This window comes from Sinocyclocheilus rhinocerous, unplaced genomic scaffold (assembly GCF_001515625.1).
Source record: "Sinocyclocheilus rhinocerous isolate Xijiao unplaced genomic scaffold, SAMN03320098_v1.1 scaffold711, whole genome shotgun sequence".
In the NCBI taxonomy this organism is placed as follows: Eukaryota; Metazoa; Chordata; class Actinopteri; order Cypriniformes; family Cyprinidae; genus Sinocyclocheilus; species Sinocyclocheilus rhinocerous.
The window spans coordinates 2,518,173-2,538,612 of NW_015641018.1; the positions used below are offsets into that span (position 1 = coordinate 2,518,173).

General features: G+C 36.9%; 1 protein-coding gene across 1 annotated transcript in view; it reads right to left on the reverse strand.

The window, feature by feature from the left end:
• Positions 1-1,024: 1,024 nt before the first annotated feature.
• Positions 1,025-20,440, reverse strand: part of LOC107753820 (glutamate receptor ionotropic, NMDA 3B-like) — a 78,309-nt gene continuing 58,893 nt past the window's right edge. Inside the window, exons 3-9 of the mRNA XM_016570071.1 lie at positions 18,589-19,681; positions 17,256-17,401; positions 15,536-15,651; positions 8,641-8,792; positions 4,388-4,552; positions 3,351-3,418; positions 1,025-1,885 (exon numbers count right to left, since the gene is read on the reverse strand). Coding sequence (XP_016425557.1) covers positions 1,366-1,885; positions 3,351-3,418; positions 4,388-4,552; positions 8,641-8,792; positions 15,536-15,651; positions 17,256-17,401; positions 18,589-19,681 — 2,260 coding nt within the window. The 3' untranslated portion in view covers positions 1,025-1,365. The remainder of the gene's footprint in view (positions 1,886-3,350; positions 3,419-4,387; positions 4,553-8,640; positions 8,793-15,535; positions 15,652-17,255; positions 17,402-18,588; positions 19,682-20,440) is intronic.

A 20,440-nucleotide genomic window follows, 5' to 3' on the forward strand; every position in this document is an offset into this window, starting at 1 on the left:
TAAAACACAGGCTAATTTTCATTTTTGGGTGAACTAACCCTTTAATGCAAGTGAATCAACTATTCAGTAATTTACAGCAAAGAGCTTAAAACAATTTTAAAAGTTTTCTATATTCTAAAGTGTGTGTGTGTGTGTATATATATATATATATATATATATATATATAAATTTTAATTTATTTAGCCCCTGAAACTGGCTCATTCCATTAATAGGGTACACTGCTAGAAGTGTTAAAATGTATTCTATTTTTTAACATCATGATATTCAATTAATTTTAAAAAGAAAATTTTAGAACAGCATGGTGAGAGGGCAGTAGTTTAATATTACACATATTTATGACTTAATTTTGAATTTAGGACAAAATTGCAACCCTCTCACCTCTTTTGTGTGATATGTTAATATATATTAGATATATATCATGTAACCCATTCATGGAAAGCACCTTCTTCACAGGTTAAAAGACTGCAGTGTAATGTTAAAATCTCACATATAAAAAGTCATGAGATGGGTATTTTGAGTTTATGTTGAATATACTGGGAATTTACTGTGGGGGAAAAATTCCACCATGACTAGAAAGCATTGATGTCAACATCTGCTTAAAGTGAATATCCTAAAAGTTTGCCAGCATCATATAATATCATGTATGTATATTAATATGTAAATAATATCATAATCTATAACCATCACTTAAATGACTGAAACATCAACTAGATGTTGATTGTGCTCAAGCTGATGCGTTTCTGAACTATAATAGTAATCCAGATAAAGTATTGTCCAGGTAACTCTGAGCTGAAAGTTTTCAAGTAAGATTCCCAATTTATGACAAGATCACATTTATTTCTTCAACATCAAACTTAATTCAAACAGGCAACCTGGCCATTCATATGACTTTATGTAGGGAAGAAAGGTCAATAACAGTAGCAGTTTTGAGATCAGACACAACCGAGCAATAAAATCATTGCCAAAGCAGCAAAGTCAGTGCTCTGTTCTACCTTTGACTCCATGACGAGGCCTCGGGTGCAACAGGGGTTTATTCCGATCCATATCCACCAAGAAAACAACAGCCGGGCAGAGGGAAAGCTCCATCAATAAACAAAGCTATGAGAGGAAAGCATGGACTTGCTGCTTTCAACGGTTTCAAACGCAAATGTCCAAATCCAGGTAGCTCCTGCTTTCACAGCGGGGCTTTAGAAAATAAGCCACATGAGGCCCTATTAGCATTATCATTAGCAAAACCATACCTAGGATCAATGTTGCTTAGCGTGATGATTTTAAAAGAGTCCAGGGAGATTTTTTGGGGAGGAGAAAGATAGAAAAACATGTCCATTGTCATGTGTACCGTGTTCACTTCAGACATTGTGAGCATCACCTTTTCAAATCTGCTGGCTCTTTGGTGAGGGCGGGGCATATGGTGGCTGTGACTGTGGGCGGAGCTGCTGCGGTGGTCGCCGGGGCGATGACGGCAGCCGCTCGTTCTTTGGCCAGTGTAGTCTGAAGCTCCGCCCTACGAGCCAGAGCAGCTTTCAAATGCCTGCGGAATTCCTCGATCTTGGCCTGGAGCTCCTCCAGCTCGCTCTCTCTGGAGGGGCTCGAGGATCTCACTGAGGAAGAGGCGGGCCCCTGAACGGGCCCTCCGTTTTCACACACTCTCGCCAGTAAACTCCCAGCTTCGGAGCTCAATGCGGAGGCGGCGCTGGACTGACCCCCCTCGGACATGACGCGGGGCAAGAGACAGCGCGTGTTGAGGGTCTCCAAGTTGAAATGGACCCTCTTGTTGTCTTTGGGCTCCTGCGCCGCATTGGCGCTCTCGTTGTTCCATCTGGCGAAGGATCCGAGAGGAGCAGGTGGAGGTGGCGGATGCGGCTGGGCTTTCTGGATGTTACAACTAGGAAGACAGAGCCAAGACAAGTGATTTTGTTAAAGGGATAGATCACCCAAAAATGAAAATCCTGTCATTATTTATAGAGTTTTCGTACAATATCCTTTTCTGTGTAATGAAGTGAATGGGGACTGGGGCTCTCAAGTTCCAAAATGACAAAAACACCGTAAAAGAAGTCATCCATATGACTTGAGTGCTATATTTGAACTTTTCTGAAGCTTTTCGAGTCACATAGACTATTTTTATGGTACTTTAATGGTGCTTTTGAAGCTTGACAGCTCCAGTCTCCATCCACTTTTATTATAGTGAAAAGAGCAGCCTAAATATTAATCAAAAAGTCACAATGTCTTCCATAGAAGAAAGAAAGTCAAGGAAATATGGAATAGCATGAGGGAAAGAAAAGCTTCAGTTAAATTACAAAAATGACTAAAGCTAAACAGAAAAATAAAATAAAATGACAAAAGCACATAAATTACTCAAACTAAACAACGTTAATGAAAATTGAGTATATATTCAAAATATTAATAAATCACCCAATATAAATAATAGTATTTATATTTGGGTGAACTATCCCTTTAAATGAGCTATACTCAGGGCCGTCCTTAGCTGACGCAGGGCCCGGTGCGAGGTAGGGGGGTCCCCCTCAAGCGCGGGGCCCAGTTGCACCCTCCTAAGGACGGCCCTGGCTACACTACATCTTCAGCTTGCTGTAATAACAAAAGCAGCAGCATCATTAATTATTAAAACTCATTTTCATTAATTGAAATAAAGCTGAAATCAAATCAAATCAAATATAAATATTAGATGAAAAACGTAACATTTAAAAAAAAAGTAGAAATGTTGTCTTGGAAAATAATTAAAATAAATAAGTAACTATGACTAAAAATGAAATAAAAATAAATGCTAAACAAAATCTAAAAAACAAATACAAATAAAAATGACAGCACATAAAATTACTAAAACTTTAAAGTAAAATAAAAACTTGCAATATGGAAATAAAAATGATTCAAAATGTTAATAAATATTATAATAGTATAATATTAAGAAACATTTTCGTTAATTGAAATAAAGCTAATTAAAATAAAATATAAATATTAGATAAAAAACGTAAAGTAGCAATGTTGCCTTGAAAATGATTTATTTAAAACAGGTTTCAGTTAAATTACTAAAACTGAAATAAAAATAAAGCTAAATAGAATTTGTTAAAACCTAATATAAAATGACTAAAGCACATAAAATTAGTCAAACTTCAAATGAAATTAAAATGAAAACTAAAAATATAAAATTAATTCAAAATAATTCATTTATTTTGGGGGTGAACTATCATAACAAGATCCTCTTCTTGCTATAATAACATCAGCATTCTGAGAAAAAACAATGAAGCATCATTTAAACCCAAGTGCATTTCTGACATTCAAAATGAAGTAAGCTGCTGTTAAAATTAAAAAAAGATTAATAAAACAGTCAAAACCTTTTCTCTGTGTTCGCCCGCTGCCGTTTCACATCCTCATAAGTCATGTTCAGTGCTCTGTGGATTTTCTGCAAAAAAAGAAAAGAAAAAAGGATTTATCTCATCAAGGGATGAATGAGAGAGATCAACATCATGCTTTTGATTTAATCAATATTCCAGAGATGGCAATTACTGACTCGACTTGGCAGTAATCTCTCCACAAGCCCTCAGAGAAAGAGCCAGTGAGATCAAGCACAGCTCATTTACAGAGTCAAAGCTTCGCCCCATGAATAACAGAACTGTGCCTTTCTTAATCTTTCATTCTGATAGAATAATAAACTTGGCAACAGCTGAAATTTTGGGGGTGGAAAAACTGCTCAGACAATAGAAAAAATAATGAACATTTAAACAGATAGTTTGGTCAGCTGTTAATATTTGATCTACCCTCATATCGTTTGAAACGTGTTGGGTTCAGTGTTACTTTTGGTTTTTTCTTCACTTAATATATTATTTATATGATTTTTAGTTTTTAGTATTCTTCAAAAAATATGTTGGTAGTTTTTATATTTAAAAACAACAATATTCTTTAGTTGTTATTTATTTTTATTTTATTGATTAACCTCGAAGTACATCAGCTGGATTACTGAAAATTGAATAAAGACTAGGTTAAGTCCTGATTGTACTTTTTAACTTATTACCCAAAATACCTGAGATGTAATCATTGTCAAATAATTATTAAAACAAATAATTATTTATTAAACCAAATATACAAATTTAACTGATATATTATTTTATTATTTAATTAAAATAAGTTTCAGATGAATGACAAAAATGACTAAAACTGAAATAAAAAGAAAATAAGGTTAAGTGTGTGTGTGTGTGTGTGTGTGTGTGTGTGTGTTAACGAAAATATAACGGCTTTTTTGGAACATAAAAGTCTAAATCTGACAGACGTGATCACCATTCACTTTCATTATGAAAAGGACATTCTACAAAACATCCCTTATTGTGTTAAATGGGAGAAACAAAGTCAAATGGAGGAGTAAAGCATGGCTCACCTGACTGGTGTGAAGCCAGTATTTGAACTTCTGTCTGCGGCGGATGTGTGGCAGAACCAGGCGATAGAAGGCATGTTCTCCTGCCAGAGTGAGTAAGGCCCCGGTCACACCCACACACAGCAACAGAAACAGCCCTGAGAAGTGACGAATGCCCATCTGCAGCGTCTGGACCGAGAGAGAACAAACACAGAAGAAATGAGACACTGCAGTGATAAGGACCGAAGCAGTGCGATGTGGTGTTTGTACACAGGAGGGCAGTACAATCCTGCTGACTGACATTAGATTAGCCTGAGAGAAGCCCATAGCTTTCCTGGTGTGTCTCTGATGGAGAAGGATTCCTACCAACTTGAACTAATTGACATTAAAAATCATCTTATTAAAAGCGAAGCAGGAGCCACATCAATATTAGATGGGGAGAGGTGATCTGTATGTACCTCTAGATAGCTAGAACTAAACCACCTACTCTAAAAAATCAATCAAATCAAAGAGCTCTACATAATATTGGTGCTTTTTTTAGCATAAATCTGTAGGTTTTTGGAAGTGTTTCACACTGCATTATATGATAAAGATGACTGTAAAGAAAATGTTGAAAGTTAAAGGTACAGTAAAGTGTGTTTTCATTATTAATTAAGTTAGAAACAGTTGTATGTCTTGTGTTGACATATTTCCTACATTTGGACAGACAGTAAAGAGCTCTTCCCCCTTTTTTTTTGTTGTTGCATGCAACATTAAAGATGGGACATTTTAGAAAGAATTTAATTGGAGAAAATCCTAAAATGGTTCAGGATGAGTCATCAAAATGTGTGGTTAATAATCCTGGGGAAAAAAGACTGTAAATCTTAATAAAATGTAAAAATGTACTTAAAAATATACTTAAAATTTAATACAATTTTAAAATTTAAAAATAAAATAATAAAATGTGTATATATTGGATGATAAACAATTTTAGAAGTAGAATAGCATATATACTACCCAAAATGATGGTAAGATTTTTAAAAATGTTTTTGAAAGACAAGTCAAGATCTCTTATGCTGCATTTATTTAATCAAAATACAGTAAAAAAAACAACAACAACAAAAAAACAGTAATATTGAGAAATATTATTACAATTTAAAATAACTATTTTAACATATTGTAAAATGTAATTTATTCCTGTGATGCAAAACTGAATTTTCAGTATTATTACTCATCTTCAGTGTCAAATGATCCTTCAGAAATCATTCTAATATGCTGATTTGCTGCTCAAGACACATTTCTATTATTATAGATGTTGAAAACAGATGCACTGCTAAATGATTTTTGTAGAAACCATGATAGATTCTTGATGAATAGCATTATGAATTCCTGGGTTTTTAAAAATAATTTCTATAGATGCAGAGTCAACTTTAAGTGAACCACCTGAAGGTTTATTTACCTGAAAAGTGTAAACCTGAAAAGACTCTGAGGCTCAAAACAACCTCTGTTGTTTGAGTTTTCTAAGCAGTTTGACATAGCAACAGTAGCTCAGCCAATAGAGTGAGTTGGGGGCGGAGCTATATGTTTGCGAACCAATAGAAAAAGGGGGAGTGTTTGTGGAAACCTTTTGAAAACAGTCACTAGTTTTGCACATTTGTTCGGTAGTGATGGGAAGTCCGGTTCTTTTCCGCGAACCGGTTCTTTCGGACAGTTCGTTTCAATGAACCGGTTCAAAAAAACGGTTCATCGGTTCTTTTACGCCCTACTATTGTTCGGTGCAGATGATGACCTGAGAATCTCTTAACAGAAACAGTGACTCCAGAAAAGAAAAAGAAAAAAACATGAATAAACATCTAACTCTTTCATCTGTGTGTTTAGACCGCAGGGCATGAGGCCTGTATCTTGGCGAAGAAACTTCTCAACTGCTGCACAACTCTTTTTCGGGTACCTTGTGTTCTCAAAACCATTGAGAGAGCAGGTGAAGTCAGGTGTCTTACACAGGTCACTGTGTATTTTACGGATCCACAAGCATGAATCTAATCCTGCAAATCTTTGTAAGGCTGCTGCGTACTGCCAAGTGGCATTCTGGGAAATAACACATCCTATTAGCTCTGTCTCAGACATGTTCACTTGTCGGATCGATTCAAAACCGAGTGTATCTTGCGTAGGTTTTAACCAGCTCACAATGCTTCGTCCTCATGTTCACGTCCTTCTGTGAGGCTCTGATGCCACAAGAGCGCCGAGATTTGAAATGGAAATGAGGAATAATCTTTTCTGCTCAGGCAATGGTAATTTTCCAACCGAAATTAAGAGATGGAAAAAACACGCCCTGCTGCAAGCTTAAAGTGTTCGGAAGCATGGAGAAATCTGTGCCGTAGGAGAGAGGGATAGTTCGGCCGTTCTGTATGTCAGCCAATCAGCACGCTCCAAAAGTGTCATTTACTCTGGAATCTTCTGAGGTTTCGAGCAGATCTAACGCACACCTCTGTCAGCACCGGAGATAATGACATGAGATAAGTTAGTGAAGGTACTGAGCCAAATCAATGTGTAAGAGCTGAAGCCCCTCTAAAGCAAACATCACTTACTCATATCAGCCTGTCAGATATAAAGGGGCTCTGTGGAAATGATAAACATTTGAGCTCTCTATTGGCAATTTCATATGAAGAATGACAGGATGGTGTCACCGCTGAGATCTCAGGAGCTTTGTTTGATTGGATAAAACAGCGAGTAATTAATTAAAGAAAAATGTAATTTAGTAGTACATGACAGGCTGGAGATTTGGAGGTTTAATTGATTGGCACAAAGATTTTATGTTGGCGCTTTAAGAAGGACCCCGTGAAATTAGGGTGACCACCTGCTTATTGCTCTGTTGTAGATATGATTTTGCAGGACAGTGCGGGACATGTGTGAAAGAGATACATTTAGTGCTATTATACTATGTAAATATTGATTTACATTAGTTGGAAAGCCTATCTGCCATTACATTGGATGATAACGTTTTAAATCACCTATAAGTTATGTAAATGGTGACCGGTTCTGTGACTGTGATACTATGTAATTTACTCTACAGGAGCTAATCAGTTTGCAAAATATGATGAACTAAGTAACAGGCTAGTAGGTAAAAATCACCTTGGGTAGCAACTAGTTTATTTTCTTTTATTAGACTATGCAAACAATAAATGCCTTTACTGGGTTCAGTACATCTTGAACTTATACTTTTTGATGGATCTGGCAGGTTTAATCAGGATGTTCTTATCCAGCATGTGTGATGAATGATTTTCTACTTGCTAGGTGGAATTAGTGGGAGGGACATTCTCATTCTAGAGAGCATCTGATTGGATAGAATTTAGACACGCCCATGAGTGCAAGATGATGTCATCTAAATTTTTAGTCCATTTCCTAATAAGATTTTAAATATATATATATATATATATATATATTTTTTTTTTTTAGATTTGACTAAAAGAAGTGTTACAAAAATTGCATACATACAATGACAACATAAATATTTAATTTACATTTCTTTATTTATTTGATAATTAGCTGTCTAAAAAGTGGGATAATGTACAGTTATAAAATATATATTTTTCATAAAATTATGCATTATTTATTTGCTGTATCACTTAATAATCTTCATTTCCCAACAAAATTTTTTTTACAGATAAAGTAAGCATTTTTCTTTATACGTTATGCCTTATTTATTTGATGAACATGTTTCTGCTTCATTCAGCTGAACCTAAATATTTAATTTACATGTATTCATTTATTCAGTTAGCTGTCTAATAAGTAGGATAATGTACAGTTATAAAATAAACATTTTTCTTTTATTAATTTTGCGGTATCACTTAATAATCATCATTTCCAAGCAATGTAAGTGGGATAAAGTACAGTTATGTTATGTTAAATAAACATATTTTATACACTATGCCTTATTTATTCACTGTATCACTTAATACTCTTAATTTCCCAACAATATAATTGTAAACATTTAGGTGAAATCTAAATGTAACGTACAACCACAAAATTCAAATCAACACAAGCGTACAGCATTTCCATTTCCATGGCATGGAGAACACCATCAAACAGCTCAAACGTATGAGATCCAAAAGTGACACCGCCAACCATGAATTCATTACATGCTTCTAATCCGGTAAAAAGGATTGAACTGATATAGGAATTATGCAAATAAATATATTTTAATTTGTTAATGTTAAAACCAAATGATCCAGTTCTGTTTTGGGCCACCTCTGAAGATTTCTTGCACTATACACCACTGTTGATTTTTCGTTTGACTTCACCTCTGTAACTGCGAAGACTCTCTTTCCGCACGGCACCACCTTGTACCACTTGTCATGCAGCATGTCCATGTAGCCATCTGACTTGTAACGGCTGATGAATTCAGATATGTTGGAGGTGAGGGGTGAGTTCTGGGGCAGTCCGATCCCGTAACCTGAAGGGGGGAACCCACTCAGTCAGTCCAATTCATCAAAACACCGCCAGAACAAACAGAATGTGGTACACAGCTTCATTAAACTGCCTGTCTCTGAACCACTAATAGAGTTTCGAACAATTTCTTTCAGTGTTTTATAAGAAACGATCATTACGTGCCCACTGAGCTGAAATAATGGAGGGACGAGGGAAACAAATACATGACAAACAGCGAATCGCCATTCTTAAAGGGCCAGTTCAGCCAAAAATGAAAATACTCTCTATTTACTCAACCCTCATGCTGTTAATAGTCCAATATTGTAACAGAGGCTTGTATTGTATATCTATTGTATTGTATGCCACTATATATGTTCATGTTTAATATTTCCTGCATGAAGAAATATATTTTGTGTTCAGTCAGTTACCTGTCGTCAGCAGGGCAGGACTTACGGGGCCGGGGGCCCCTGGGCTTGAGGTTATGTTTGGGCCCCATACCTATACTACAAATGCCCTCAACTAGAACATTATTATGGAGTAACACAAAATACACAAAAATTTAAATATGCTTTCAGGTTCATATACTGTATACAATTAATAGGCAACATGTCTAGCCTAGTCAAAGTTTAGATGTAATATTAAATAGTCACTATAATACAATAAACAGGATGTGATCTCTCAGTTGAGAGAGCAAAACCCTGAAATAACACTGAGCAGAAAAAACCAAAGAGATGTATTATGAAAATGTATTGTCATATCTGTGTCCTTTTATGTCAGATTCTTAAATTTAATAAATTCAATCGGAATAAAAGTGGCTATTAACAATAATGTTGGCTATTAACAATCAAATGAAATCACTATAAACAAAATCCATAGATGGATGTTGCGTAAGTTATGTTAAGTTTAAATACAACATTTTAATGTAGAAATATTAAATGATTGCAAAAATGAAATAATGAGCTACTTTTTAAAATATGAAACTACAACCGCCAGTAGGTGGCAGCAAGTGACTGCCTTAATGAGTGAGTTGAATCCTTAAATCAACCGATTTGTTTAAAATGCTAATTCATTTAACTTAGCAAACGACTGTACTTATAGCCTGTTTGAACCATTTACTGGTCCGTGTAATGCTGAGAAACAAAACACTGTGTTGCTCGGAGACGCATTGATGGGGCAAAACAGAATTTTGTGTCTGTGTTTATTGTACATTTGCCATCGTGCAGATATTCGGAAAAACAGGACTCTAGAAAAAAAATCACTCTGCTCAAATCTGCTCTTGACTAAATAACTTTTTCATATTTAATATGGATTAATATATAAATACAATCTATATCTATGACTTTATACATCATAGTATTTTGTTCCTGAACAGTAGCAGCTACTGTTAGTTTTAGGCTAGCCTACCTGAAAAAGTTAAAACAGTTTGTTTCAATTGTATCCTTGTGCTATTGCTAGTAACTTGTTCATTACTGATCGTTTAATTGTCTTTATGTAACATTATTTATTAAAATGCAAGGTTACTTGAGTCAGAAACAGTGAAAACAATAACTTTTTCTCGAGGTGTTTGCAAGGCGGCTTCATGTGCGCGCGCTTTGGATGTGACCGTGAGCGCCCAGAAACTAGTTTGGAGCGCACAAATACCAAATGGTTTAAAACGATTTAAAAAGACGTGCAAATGATAAACTTTTGTGATGATGCAACACTGACCCGATTAGGCAAGTGACAGTCCTGTCAGCTGAGCGAAAGTCTTGTATTGCAGCGTGCAGCAGCTATCTTAGTGCAGACCAGATGCGCTGATGTGAGGCAATTTTGAGAGAGTGAGAGCGAGAAGACGCGGTACAGCTGAACCACTCACGCTGTTTTCAAATGACTGACTTAATCTGATATTCTGTGTGAATTTTTTAAAACTCATCTAACCTACAAATGCAAGGTTACTTGAGTCAGAAACAGTGAAAACAATAACTTTTTCTCGAGGTGTTTGCAAGGCGGCTTCATGTGCGCGCGCTTTGGATGTGACCGTGAGCGCCCAGAAACTAGTTTGGAGCGCACAAATACCAAATGGTTTAAAACGATTTAAAAAGACGTGCAAATGATAAACTTTTGTGATGATGCAACACTGACCCGATTAGGCAAGTGACAGTCCTGTCAGCTGAGCGAAAGTCTTGTATGGAAGCGCTCAAAACTCTTCAGATTAATTTAGTGGAACATTAACATAATATAGAATCATCCTCTGTAAAGAAGTGAGACGTGAACATGTGAGAATTTATCATTATCTTTGTAAATGTGCGCTCTTTTGGGCTAAAGGCGTAATGGAACCATTTAAAGTATCCATGTGATCACAAATTAATCGGCGATTCGGCGCCGCGCAGCCGTGATTTAATACGCGTGTCATTTTTTTAAGTGAAAAAAAAATCATAAATTCCAGTTTATGCTGTTTGATTATGGCTTCGAATGTCGTAGTTGGAAGCTGGAAGCTGTTAGCCCCGGCTGGCCCGTGTGCGCAGTTGAAATGCGGCTAATAATTTCTGACTGGCACAAAACTGAACAAATGTAAACGGGTTAAGGCGGGGCCCCCTACAAGGCGGGGCCCCTGGGCTGCAGCCCATTCAAGCCCAATGGTAAGTCCGGCCATGGTCGTCAGTATACACACTCATTTTAATGATATCTTTTTTATCTCTCATCCTGCCCGAAAAAACCATAAACATTACAGATATCATCTGAAGTAACAATTAATTTACATACATATGTAGTAAAAACTAATCCTGTGCGACTGAAATGCTGAATCCGGTGATTTTAGGTCAAGGTTTTGGCTGTTTGGCTCAATGATGCCCTCTGTTGGTAGGGAGTAGTATTGTGGCCGCTCGAACTCTTCCGGTAACTAAAAAATTAAAATTTTAATTTTCAGGGAACTATTTCTTTAAAATGTGTGAGAGAATGGATATGTGACTTCAGAAACGTCGATAAAAAAAATGGACGTAGATGTAGTGACAAGAGGGGTGTGTCACTCTGGGCCATCTCATAGGTGAGTTATGATGTGGGCGGGGCTTAAGAGTCCTATCATTCATATATCATTTCATAGACCTGTGTTCCCAGACAGGCATGAATCTTATTCAATCAGCACACATGTGGGAGACCAACTGATGCAGGAAATTGGACGACAGGCATATGATAATTAACACGGGCAGGAGTCCTGCACGAGCCCAGAGGAGTCTGATTTCACCGAACCTCAATTACTGTTTTAGCCCAGATTGCCAGTGGAGGGTCAGGCCTGGAAATGGAGAAATTATAGCTAGGACAAAATATAGGGAAGATCAACTATAAGGTGCAAATATAATACTTGGTCCAATCGGTGGGCTGTTTTTCCCTCCAGCTCTCTGCAGAAAATCTGTCACTCACTCACTAGCCCCACAGGCCCCTAAGTGGCTGACAGATCACAGATATTCAAATGCTGACATCTACGCATTTCATCACTGCCAAGCTGCAACATGTACACTACACACACAAACACTAATACAACTGTAGCTCTGCATTTCAGCCTAAAACGCAGTCTTATATATTAAGCACTCATTAACAAACCATGTGCTGAAATAGCACTGCATTGTGTAATTAAATCTTATAGACTGAGCCTTTTTCACAATAGTCAGAGCTACATGGTGTGTTGCAATTAACCTCTTGTGAAAAAGAAGTGCACTGTGTTGCATTGAATGTGTACGTGTAGTGTGCTCAAAATATTAAATATAAAAAATTGTCCTTGCTGATAATATAAGATTAATGAAATAAAAGGCCACCTAAGTGTATTTAAAGAGAGTAAACTTTTATTTCTTAACTCACTTACTGTGAGTACGTTTTTAAAAAGTGCACTTTTAAATGTTAAATTGAAAGTTTTAAGATTTAAAAGTTAATTTTAAATCATTATGTATGACTAACATAAAAGCACATGTGCTTGTATAAGCACTTAATTATAATTTTAACTGTAGTGTGTTATTATTCGATATTACGTTTAAAGTTAATATATTTTAAATGTACTAAATTACAACTTCATCATTATAAACTTATACATGACAAACTAGTAAAATATTTTTCAGTTTTTCGTAAATGCTTGTCAGTACATTCGGCATACACTTTTACCATATATTAGTAACAGTGATCATGAAATTATACATAAAGAACTACTCAAGTCATACTTATGTGGGTCAAAAGCAAAAGTTCAGCTAACAGCATTTAACACAAATTTAAATTATAATACATTTTCATGTAATTGCAATTAACATCCAATTAATAAGTGTCCAAAAACATTCCATTCCATTCACACTTTTATTCTTTTCAAGTATATTATTTCCATAATAAACACTTTTTTAAAAGTATACTGAAGTGTACTTCTTTTTCACTAGGGACATTAGTTAGTTAATTTTACAGATTTGTATTTGTCTACATTTAATATTGATGAGAGTAATTAAACAAACAATGGAGAGGACCAATATAACCACTTAGGTTTGGTGCGCAGTATACTAGTTTATTTCATAAATACCCATTTCATAGATTAATTTATCATTATTTAAAAGTGAAATAATGAGGGTTATTGCTTAGAACACAGCAATAATAATTATAGTAGTAATAATAACAATAATATACTATCTAAAAGAAGTAAAACAGCAAAAAAAATAACTAAGATATGTTAAAATATCTTCAGTGCCTCTCTGCAGTCATAAATGCTGAGCAATTTCGTGAGTGTGACAAATAATTTTGCAGCATTTAAGGGCAGAACTGAAGGGCAAGACCTGTCTGTTAAATTACAGCTGATGCATGAGGCCATGCTTATTAATCCATTAAAAAAACATACATAACAGACACAGAGGTATAATACGTGCTGAGGGGGAATGAACAGACATGAGACAACAGGCATATGGTAATTAACACGACACGAGCAGGGCATGAGCTCAATTAGCCCTGCCGCCCAGCTCAGGGTTTGGCCTAAAAATGAAAACATTCCAGACTGGACCACAATTATTTTCCCCAGCGCTCTCTCTTTCCTCCAGCACAGCTTTCAGTGCCGCCTTCAGGAAAGATCTGTGCTTCCTGTAGGCAGCTCAGGAGAACAGCCCAGGTTTGCATTTAAATTGGCTTCCCCACAAAAATGAATGACAGCAGGAGAGATCTCTGACAAGTTGACTTCTTACTTTTTCTCCCCTTGTCAGTTGTGGATTTGTTAATACATTCTAAAAAATGCAAATGTGAAGTTTGAATACTTCTAACCCATTTGTCTCTATTTTCTTCTCTTTATTCCCTTCAAGCACAGTATCTACCTCCTGATGGCAGTCCAGATTTCTAATGACAGTCATTTTGGTCAGTGAATAACATAACACAGCAGTTTTCTCCACATCCAGGGAAGAATCATACAGTATTCTGACTGATCTTCCTCTAGCTTTGACATATGTTTGATCAAATATAAATAGTTTCATATAAAAATCATGTAATGCATGTAGCGCATTACATTTGCTATCCATTATAAAAACGATCCTTATATCTATCATTCAGATATCTATCATCATGGATGTAGCATCATGCAAAAGCTACATTTTCTATTACCAGAAATACTTTATTTGCAGGTATATTTGTCTTCTGTGATTCCTTTCGCAACAGAGGTGCCACCAAGATAAAGTGAGTAGCATTTAAGTTTCTGTATGCCAGTTAATTTTCTATTTAAGAAAGTTGTCTTAAAGGAGTCATAGGATGCCCATTTTCCACAAGTTGATATGATTCTTTGGGGTCTTAATGAAAAGTCTGTAACATAGTTTGGTTAAAATTTCTCAATGGTAGTGTAAAAAACACCTTTTTTACCCTGTCAAAAACAGCTCTTTTCAGATCAAGCCGTTTTAGTAGCATTTTCGGTAATGATAGGAAAAACAATTGTTTATTTAATCTAAATGAGATTAAATGCTTTACATTTTATATTGGTATATAAATACCATATTACTGTTCCATTCTATCCAGGGCCTCAAACGAACCCTCTTCAAGTGCCAAATGCCAGTAAAACTCAGTGTTGGCGAGTACATGAAACAGTGTTACTCGCCAGTTGGCCGGTAACTTTTTTATTAATTATTAATTCAAAAATGTAGTTAAAATAAAAATAAAATAAAAGTATTTTTTTTTATAATAATAATAATTATTAGTATTATTATTATTATTCCCTTTAATTATAATAATTATTACAATTAATTATAATTATTATTATTAATTACAATTGTGAAATAATTTACAGTTGAGTAGTATTAGTGATAATTCTTTATTAATCTTTATAATGTGATTTAATAATAATAATAATAATAAATATGAATACGAACAAAATATAATAAAAATTGCAATTAGATGTTTTCCCAATTTGTTCTGCCTATTTTTAATAAAATAATGCATATACAGTTTCATGGCTGGTAAAACATATGTAAGGGTGGTAAATTTTGTCGAGTCGCCGGCCACTGGCAGGTGCATGTTGCGAAATGTTAGCTTTAGGCCCTGGTTGTATCATTATTTCGACCATGTGTGTTTCAGCTCTTATCCTCCATTGCAACCTGTATGTCTGGTCATGTGATCTCAACATAGCTGCCATTTCCATACAATGAAAGTCAATTGGGTCCAAAACAACATGAGGGTGAGTAAACGATGACAGAATGTTCAATTTTGGGTGAACTATCCCTTCAGTGTTAAATAAAGCATAAACTACATAATCTGTCCAATTAAACTGTTCGAACTCAATTTGTACATTCTGCTTACCTTCAATAGCAAAGGGTTTTCCAACTGTCAGCAGCTTGCAGTCGGCATCAATGGACACCTCGTAGTCCAGCAGGGCTTTGTCCATGATAAAAGCATCAAGTTGAGGCGGATCTGTCCTTCACAACATAAAAAGAGGGGGGCTACAAAACTACACACAGGCAGGCACACACACACACACTCTCTCTCATTAAACATGCACAGTATGATTTTCATAAGTCAGACTGTGCATCTCATTCTGGTGCAAATGGAACACAGACATCATTTGTCTGAGCTAAATGTTCATAAACTGCAGCGGCGGCCATAAATCAGCAGTTATGCTAAACTAGATGCAAGCTGAATTGAGCCCAAAAAGGACTTTTAATGGATAGTGACACCTTAAGGGCAGCGGCCCACCCTTACTTAATTTAATGATAATAAAAGACGTAATTTATCAAAAAGTTCAGCCAGCGGCAAATTCGAAGTTAAACAAACTCAGCAGCACAACTTGTGGTTGATAAGAATAGCTCTTTTCCGTGTCAGTACAAATCAAAATGATCATTGCCAAATGACAGCTATTAACATTTTACCACCAGTAGTTTATTTTAAAATAAAATAAAAAACTTTTAAATCTGGAGTACAGATATGACTGCATAGAAACGTCATCAAAAGGCAAGAGCAGACAAACTGTGGCATAAATTTAAAAAAACAAATGTTTCAGAAATTAATTGCTTTGCTGCTGCTTTGCGATACATGTGGACACTGATACCTCTGATCCTCTTCTCAAAATTAAAAAAAGGATTAAAGTGTTTTCAGCCAATTCAAATACTTCATGGACCTTTGACTCTTTTGAAGACGTTTGTCTCTTTTAAGTTCTCTTCCAATTACATTCTGAATGATACATCCAAAAAATTAAATGAAGCAACTTCTATGCCATGATTTCAGGCTTAATTCTGCCATCTGTCATACAGACTCAAAACTTTACTAAGGAATTATTGAAGGAAGTGAGACGCGGCAACTCTCGAAATGTTAATATTTTCTGCTCTCCTTCTAAATTCATCTCTGGTGTGAGTGCAAACTAGATTAGAAGTCTTGAGTCCCGCCAAAAAAAAAAATCTAGTTATGTGGTTTACTTTCATTGAAAAGAAACTTGTTAATTAGGCTTTAGATAAAAATCCCATAGGATTTTTTAATTCTCCTCCTCATCCTTTTTTTCTGTCCCAGCTCTCCTCTCACTTTTTTTTAATATAGCCCAAAAATAAAACAATATTTAAATAAATAAACAAAAACACACTCTTCACAATTTGGTATGTGTGTGATAGACTGTGGCACTGCAGCTGGCAGGAAACAACAAACGGCTCGCCTGGCGAGCAGCAGTGAGAGGGAATCTCAGAACTTAGACTCAAATACGCTGTGTGAAAAACTGCTTCAGACAAACACCTCATTTTAATGACAGCGTTATTCAAAAATTGAATTCATTTGGCCGAGATATTGACACCTGCAGTATTGTACACCAGTGGGTCACTAAGGGGGACTGGTAGAGAAAAGATTCAGCATACGCATTTGCATTGTAATGAACAGGGTGCAACTGCTGTTTGAATTATTGATCACTATGCACAAGTTTTTTTTCCATGTGTTGTAAATTTCACTTTTTGCTAATAGGGTTTGGCAGTATAACTACACCAGGAGCACTTGCTGCCATCTGCTAGCCGAATGCATTCTGTTGGATGAATTGATCTCTTACTTGAGAGTGGCGACACCATCAGGTGTGGTGGGCTCGTTGAATTTTCGCATGTACTCGTGCATCTCAGGAAAACTCTTTTTCATGTAATCCTCCGCACTGCTTTCCCGAACAGTGCCGAATCGGAATCCCTGAGATGGGTGGTGGAGCTGAGGCCAAAGGCGGGGAAAAAACATCAAAAGTCTTAGGAGTCAAAGTGTGATAAATAAATAATAAATCATGATACATTTTCCATTATTAATATAATAAAGGCAGTTTTATCCACAGTGCATTCAAAGTATCAGTTCATGCATTCTATGGGAATGTCACACTGTGATATTTGCATTGCCAGTGCCACGCTCTACTGCTTGAGCTATGTGCTCTTTGAACTTTGATATATAACAGTTGTATGTACAATGTAAACAGAGTATGTTTCAGAGCCCAAAATTAAATTCCCAGTCCAAAAAGACCATTTACTGACTACCCATGTCAACACCCATTTAATATTTATAAATGTGGCACGGAAGCTCTATAAGACTTAGTAATGATTACACAGGAGTTTTTAAGGTAGAAGAAGGTAGACTGCTTTAAATGTAGACAAAACAGTACAGTAGCAACGTTGTTTTCTATAGGTTATTACTACAGTACATTCTATAATTTAGGGTACATTTTTATATCCATTGATGATAATTATGTTTTGTTTTTTTCTAACAAATTTCTTCTGAAATATCAGATTTTATCCATTAAGAGAATAGCCTACACACCATAATCACACACATATCTTGTTTTTCACTTTGCATGAAATTGCCTTTATATCCCTTATTACAGTTTTTGCAAGTCTTGAGTTCAAAATGTAAAAAATGTTTAAAAATCAATCCAAAAATAAATTGACTTTAAATATAATGTTCATTCAATATAAGAAAACATTTCATTTTACTCATATCCACAAAAATTGTCATCTATGTTACCAACCAAACACATTGTTATGGTTTGGAATATTTTTATGATTTTAATTCAAATAAATATTAAAATTTGAGGTTAGCCTGGTCAAGAAAATTATATTTGGTTGGCCAGACAAGGCCAGTGCCATTGATTGAGTCAAAATGGTGAAATTGTCAACTATGTTACCTGTAAATCCATACAGTTTGTCCGTAATAGTTGACAAACTCATCTTCAGGGAAAACATCTTTTTCCATGTAATATAAAAATGGTGTTTAACGATTAAACTTAGCGACTAGCAGAATAGCTTCACTGACAAAATCCATAAATCAAAACCAATAGTTGTTTTATTGAGAAAACTTTTTTCCTGATGTTAAATGTACCTTAAATTAAAGCGAAGCATCTTAAAAGATCTCACCTTGGCATCATGTATTCCAGAGACCTCTTCAAAGGTCTTTTCCCCAACCATAACTGCAGCCAGGTTTGCAGTGTAACTAGACAAAACCAGCAAGCAAAATATGGCCCACAGGTTCATCAGGAAACGTCCAGTCCAACACTTGGGTGTCTTACTGGAGACTGTGCGGCCGAAGAGGATGGCGTAGCAGAGGTTGAGGGCTGAGGAGTAGGAGAAGACCTTCACGCGGTTTCGCCCATGAGGCGTCATGCCGAAGGGACTCTTCCATTCATAGAGGGTAAGGAAGAACGCCGTAATGTGCAGTGCCACAAAGATGCCCATCCACATGGACCAGTGCAACGGCCACATGAACGCTCCGATGGGTGCCGCCGTGTCCTTACTGCGCACTAGTATTCCCAAACTCGTGGAAAAGAACGGACTAGTGAAGTCGATCATTTTACTGCGAGCTGAGTTGATGCTGAAGCTGGTAACAGCCATATCGGCCACCTCGCTCAGCAGGTCGCCCACCAACCCTGTCCACTGGCCACCCTTGACTGCTCCATATTTCCCGTCCCCAACTATGTACAGGTCAAACTCAAAGTCCATGTCCTCTGCCAGCTTCTCCAGCAGATCAATACAGTATCCATAGCAGCACTTGCTGAAATCTGGTGGCAAAAAGCTGCTGTTGCCTTGAGCCCGTTCGGTGAACAAGTGGTCCAGGGTTTCCGAGTTATTTGTCCCTGCATCCAGACAGTATTGCCCAGCGGGACAGTTTCCATCCTCATCTACCTCTCGAGTGAAGACAAACGGGTGCTCCACTAGAGTGACTACACGCAGACGACTCCCCGACACGGGAAAGCCGGCCCGCCATCTACGACCCACCCTGCCCATCTTGCCCTCGGTGCGCTGCCGAGGGGGCGATCCCTGCCATAATCCCTGCTCCTCTACATCCAACCTACCGCCTTCCCAGCTGCCTACAGTCACCCATGTGGGCTGACCGACGGCATCACGGCGTAGACTCCAAATGTGGACCCTCTGAGAGGTGAGTACACGGGAGAGGTTGCGTTGAACGCTGACAGGGCCCGTCAACCCTACAAAGGACGTATTAGAGAGGAACCTGAGGGTGAAAGAATACAAGAGTCAGATGATGATTGGAAGAGGCCTAGATGGTCTATAACACCTGGAGAAAGCTATGCATTAGCATTCCTATTCATGCCAAATTGCTCAGCTGGAGCAGAACCTTCCAGAAGAATGAAAGCCACTTCCACTTCCACCTTTGCTAATGGGTGCCAGAATTGACCCTTCACAAAGAAATTTGTCAACCGGTAGAGATTTTGGACTACCGTCTCTATCGCGGTTACATGCTCACGTGACGCAGCTGTGCTACGTGGTCACGAAAACGTATTGTTTGCATGCGTTTTTAAGCATTGCGGTTTAAAAACAAGTGATTTTAAGCCATTAAAATGCAGCAAAAGAGAACTCATTTCGCTATATGCACGAGCTGTCTGAGGCCATGTCGACACGTGCATGGGTATTTTTATAAACTGAGTTTTTCCTTCTTCCGTTTTTAAAAAAATCTCTGTCCACATGAAAACGCAAATGCATGCTACGAAGCACTGCCAAGAGCATGCCAAGCCAACAGGTGGCGATATAATCCCAACCGTAAAGCCATGTTGGCCAATCAGAAGCCTGAAAAAGTTTCCAGTAGGCAGAGATAACAGCGCATGCTTTGACGTCACAAGCCAAAAATTCCGGTTTCGCTGTATGATAACACTGCAACCGGAGTTTTTGAAAATCTTCACCCTGGCAGGAGTTTTCAAAAATGTTCGGTTTCAGTGACCTGGTGCTGCATTTGCGTGTGGATGAACGGCCAAAC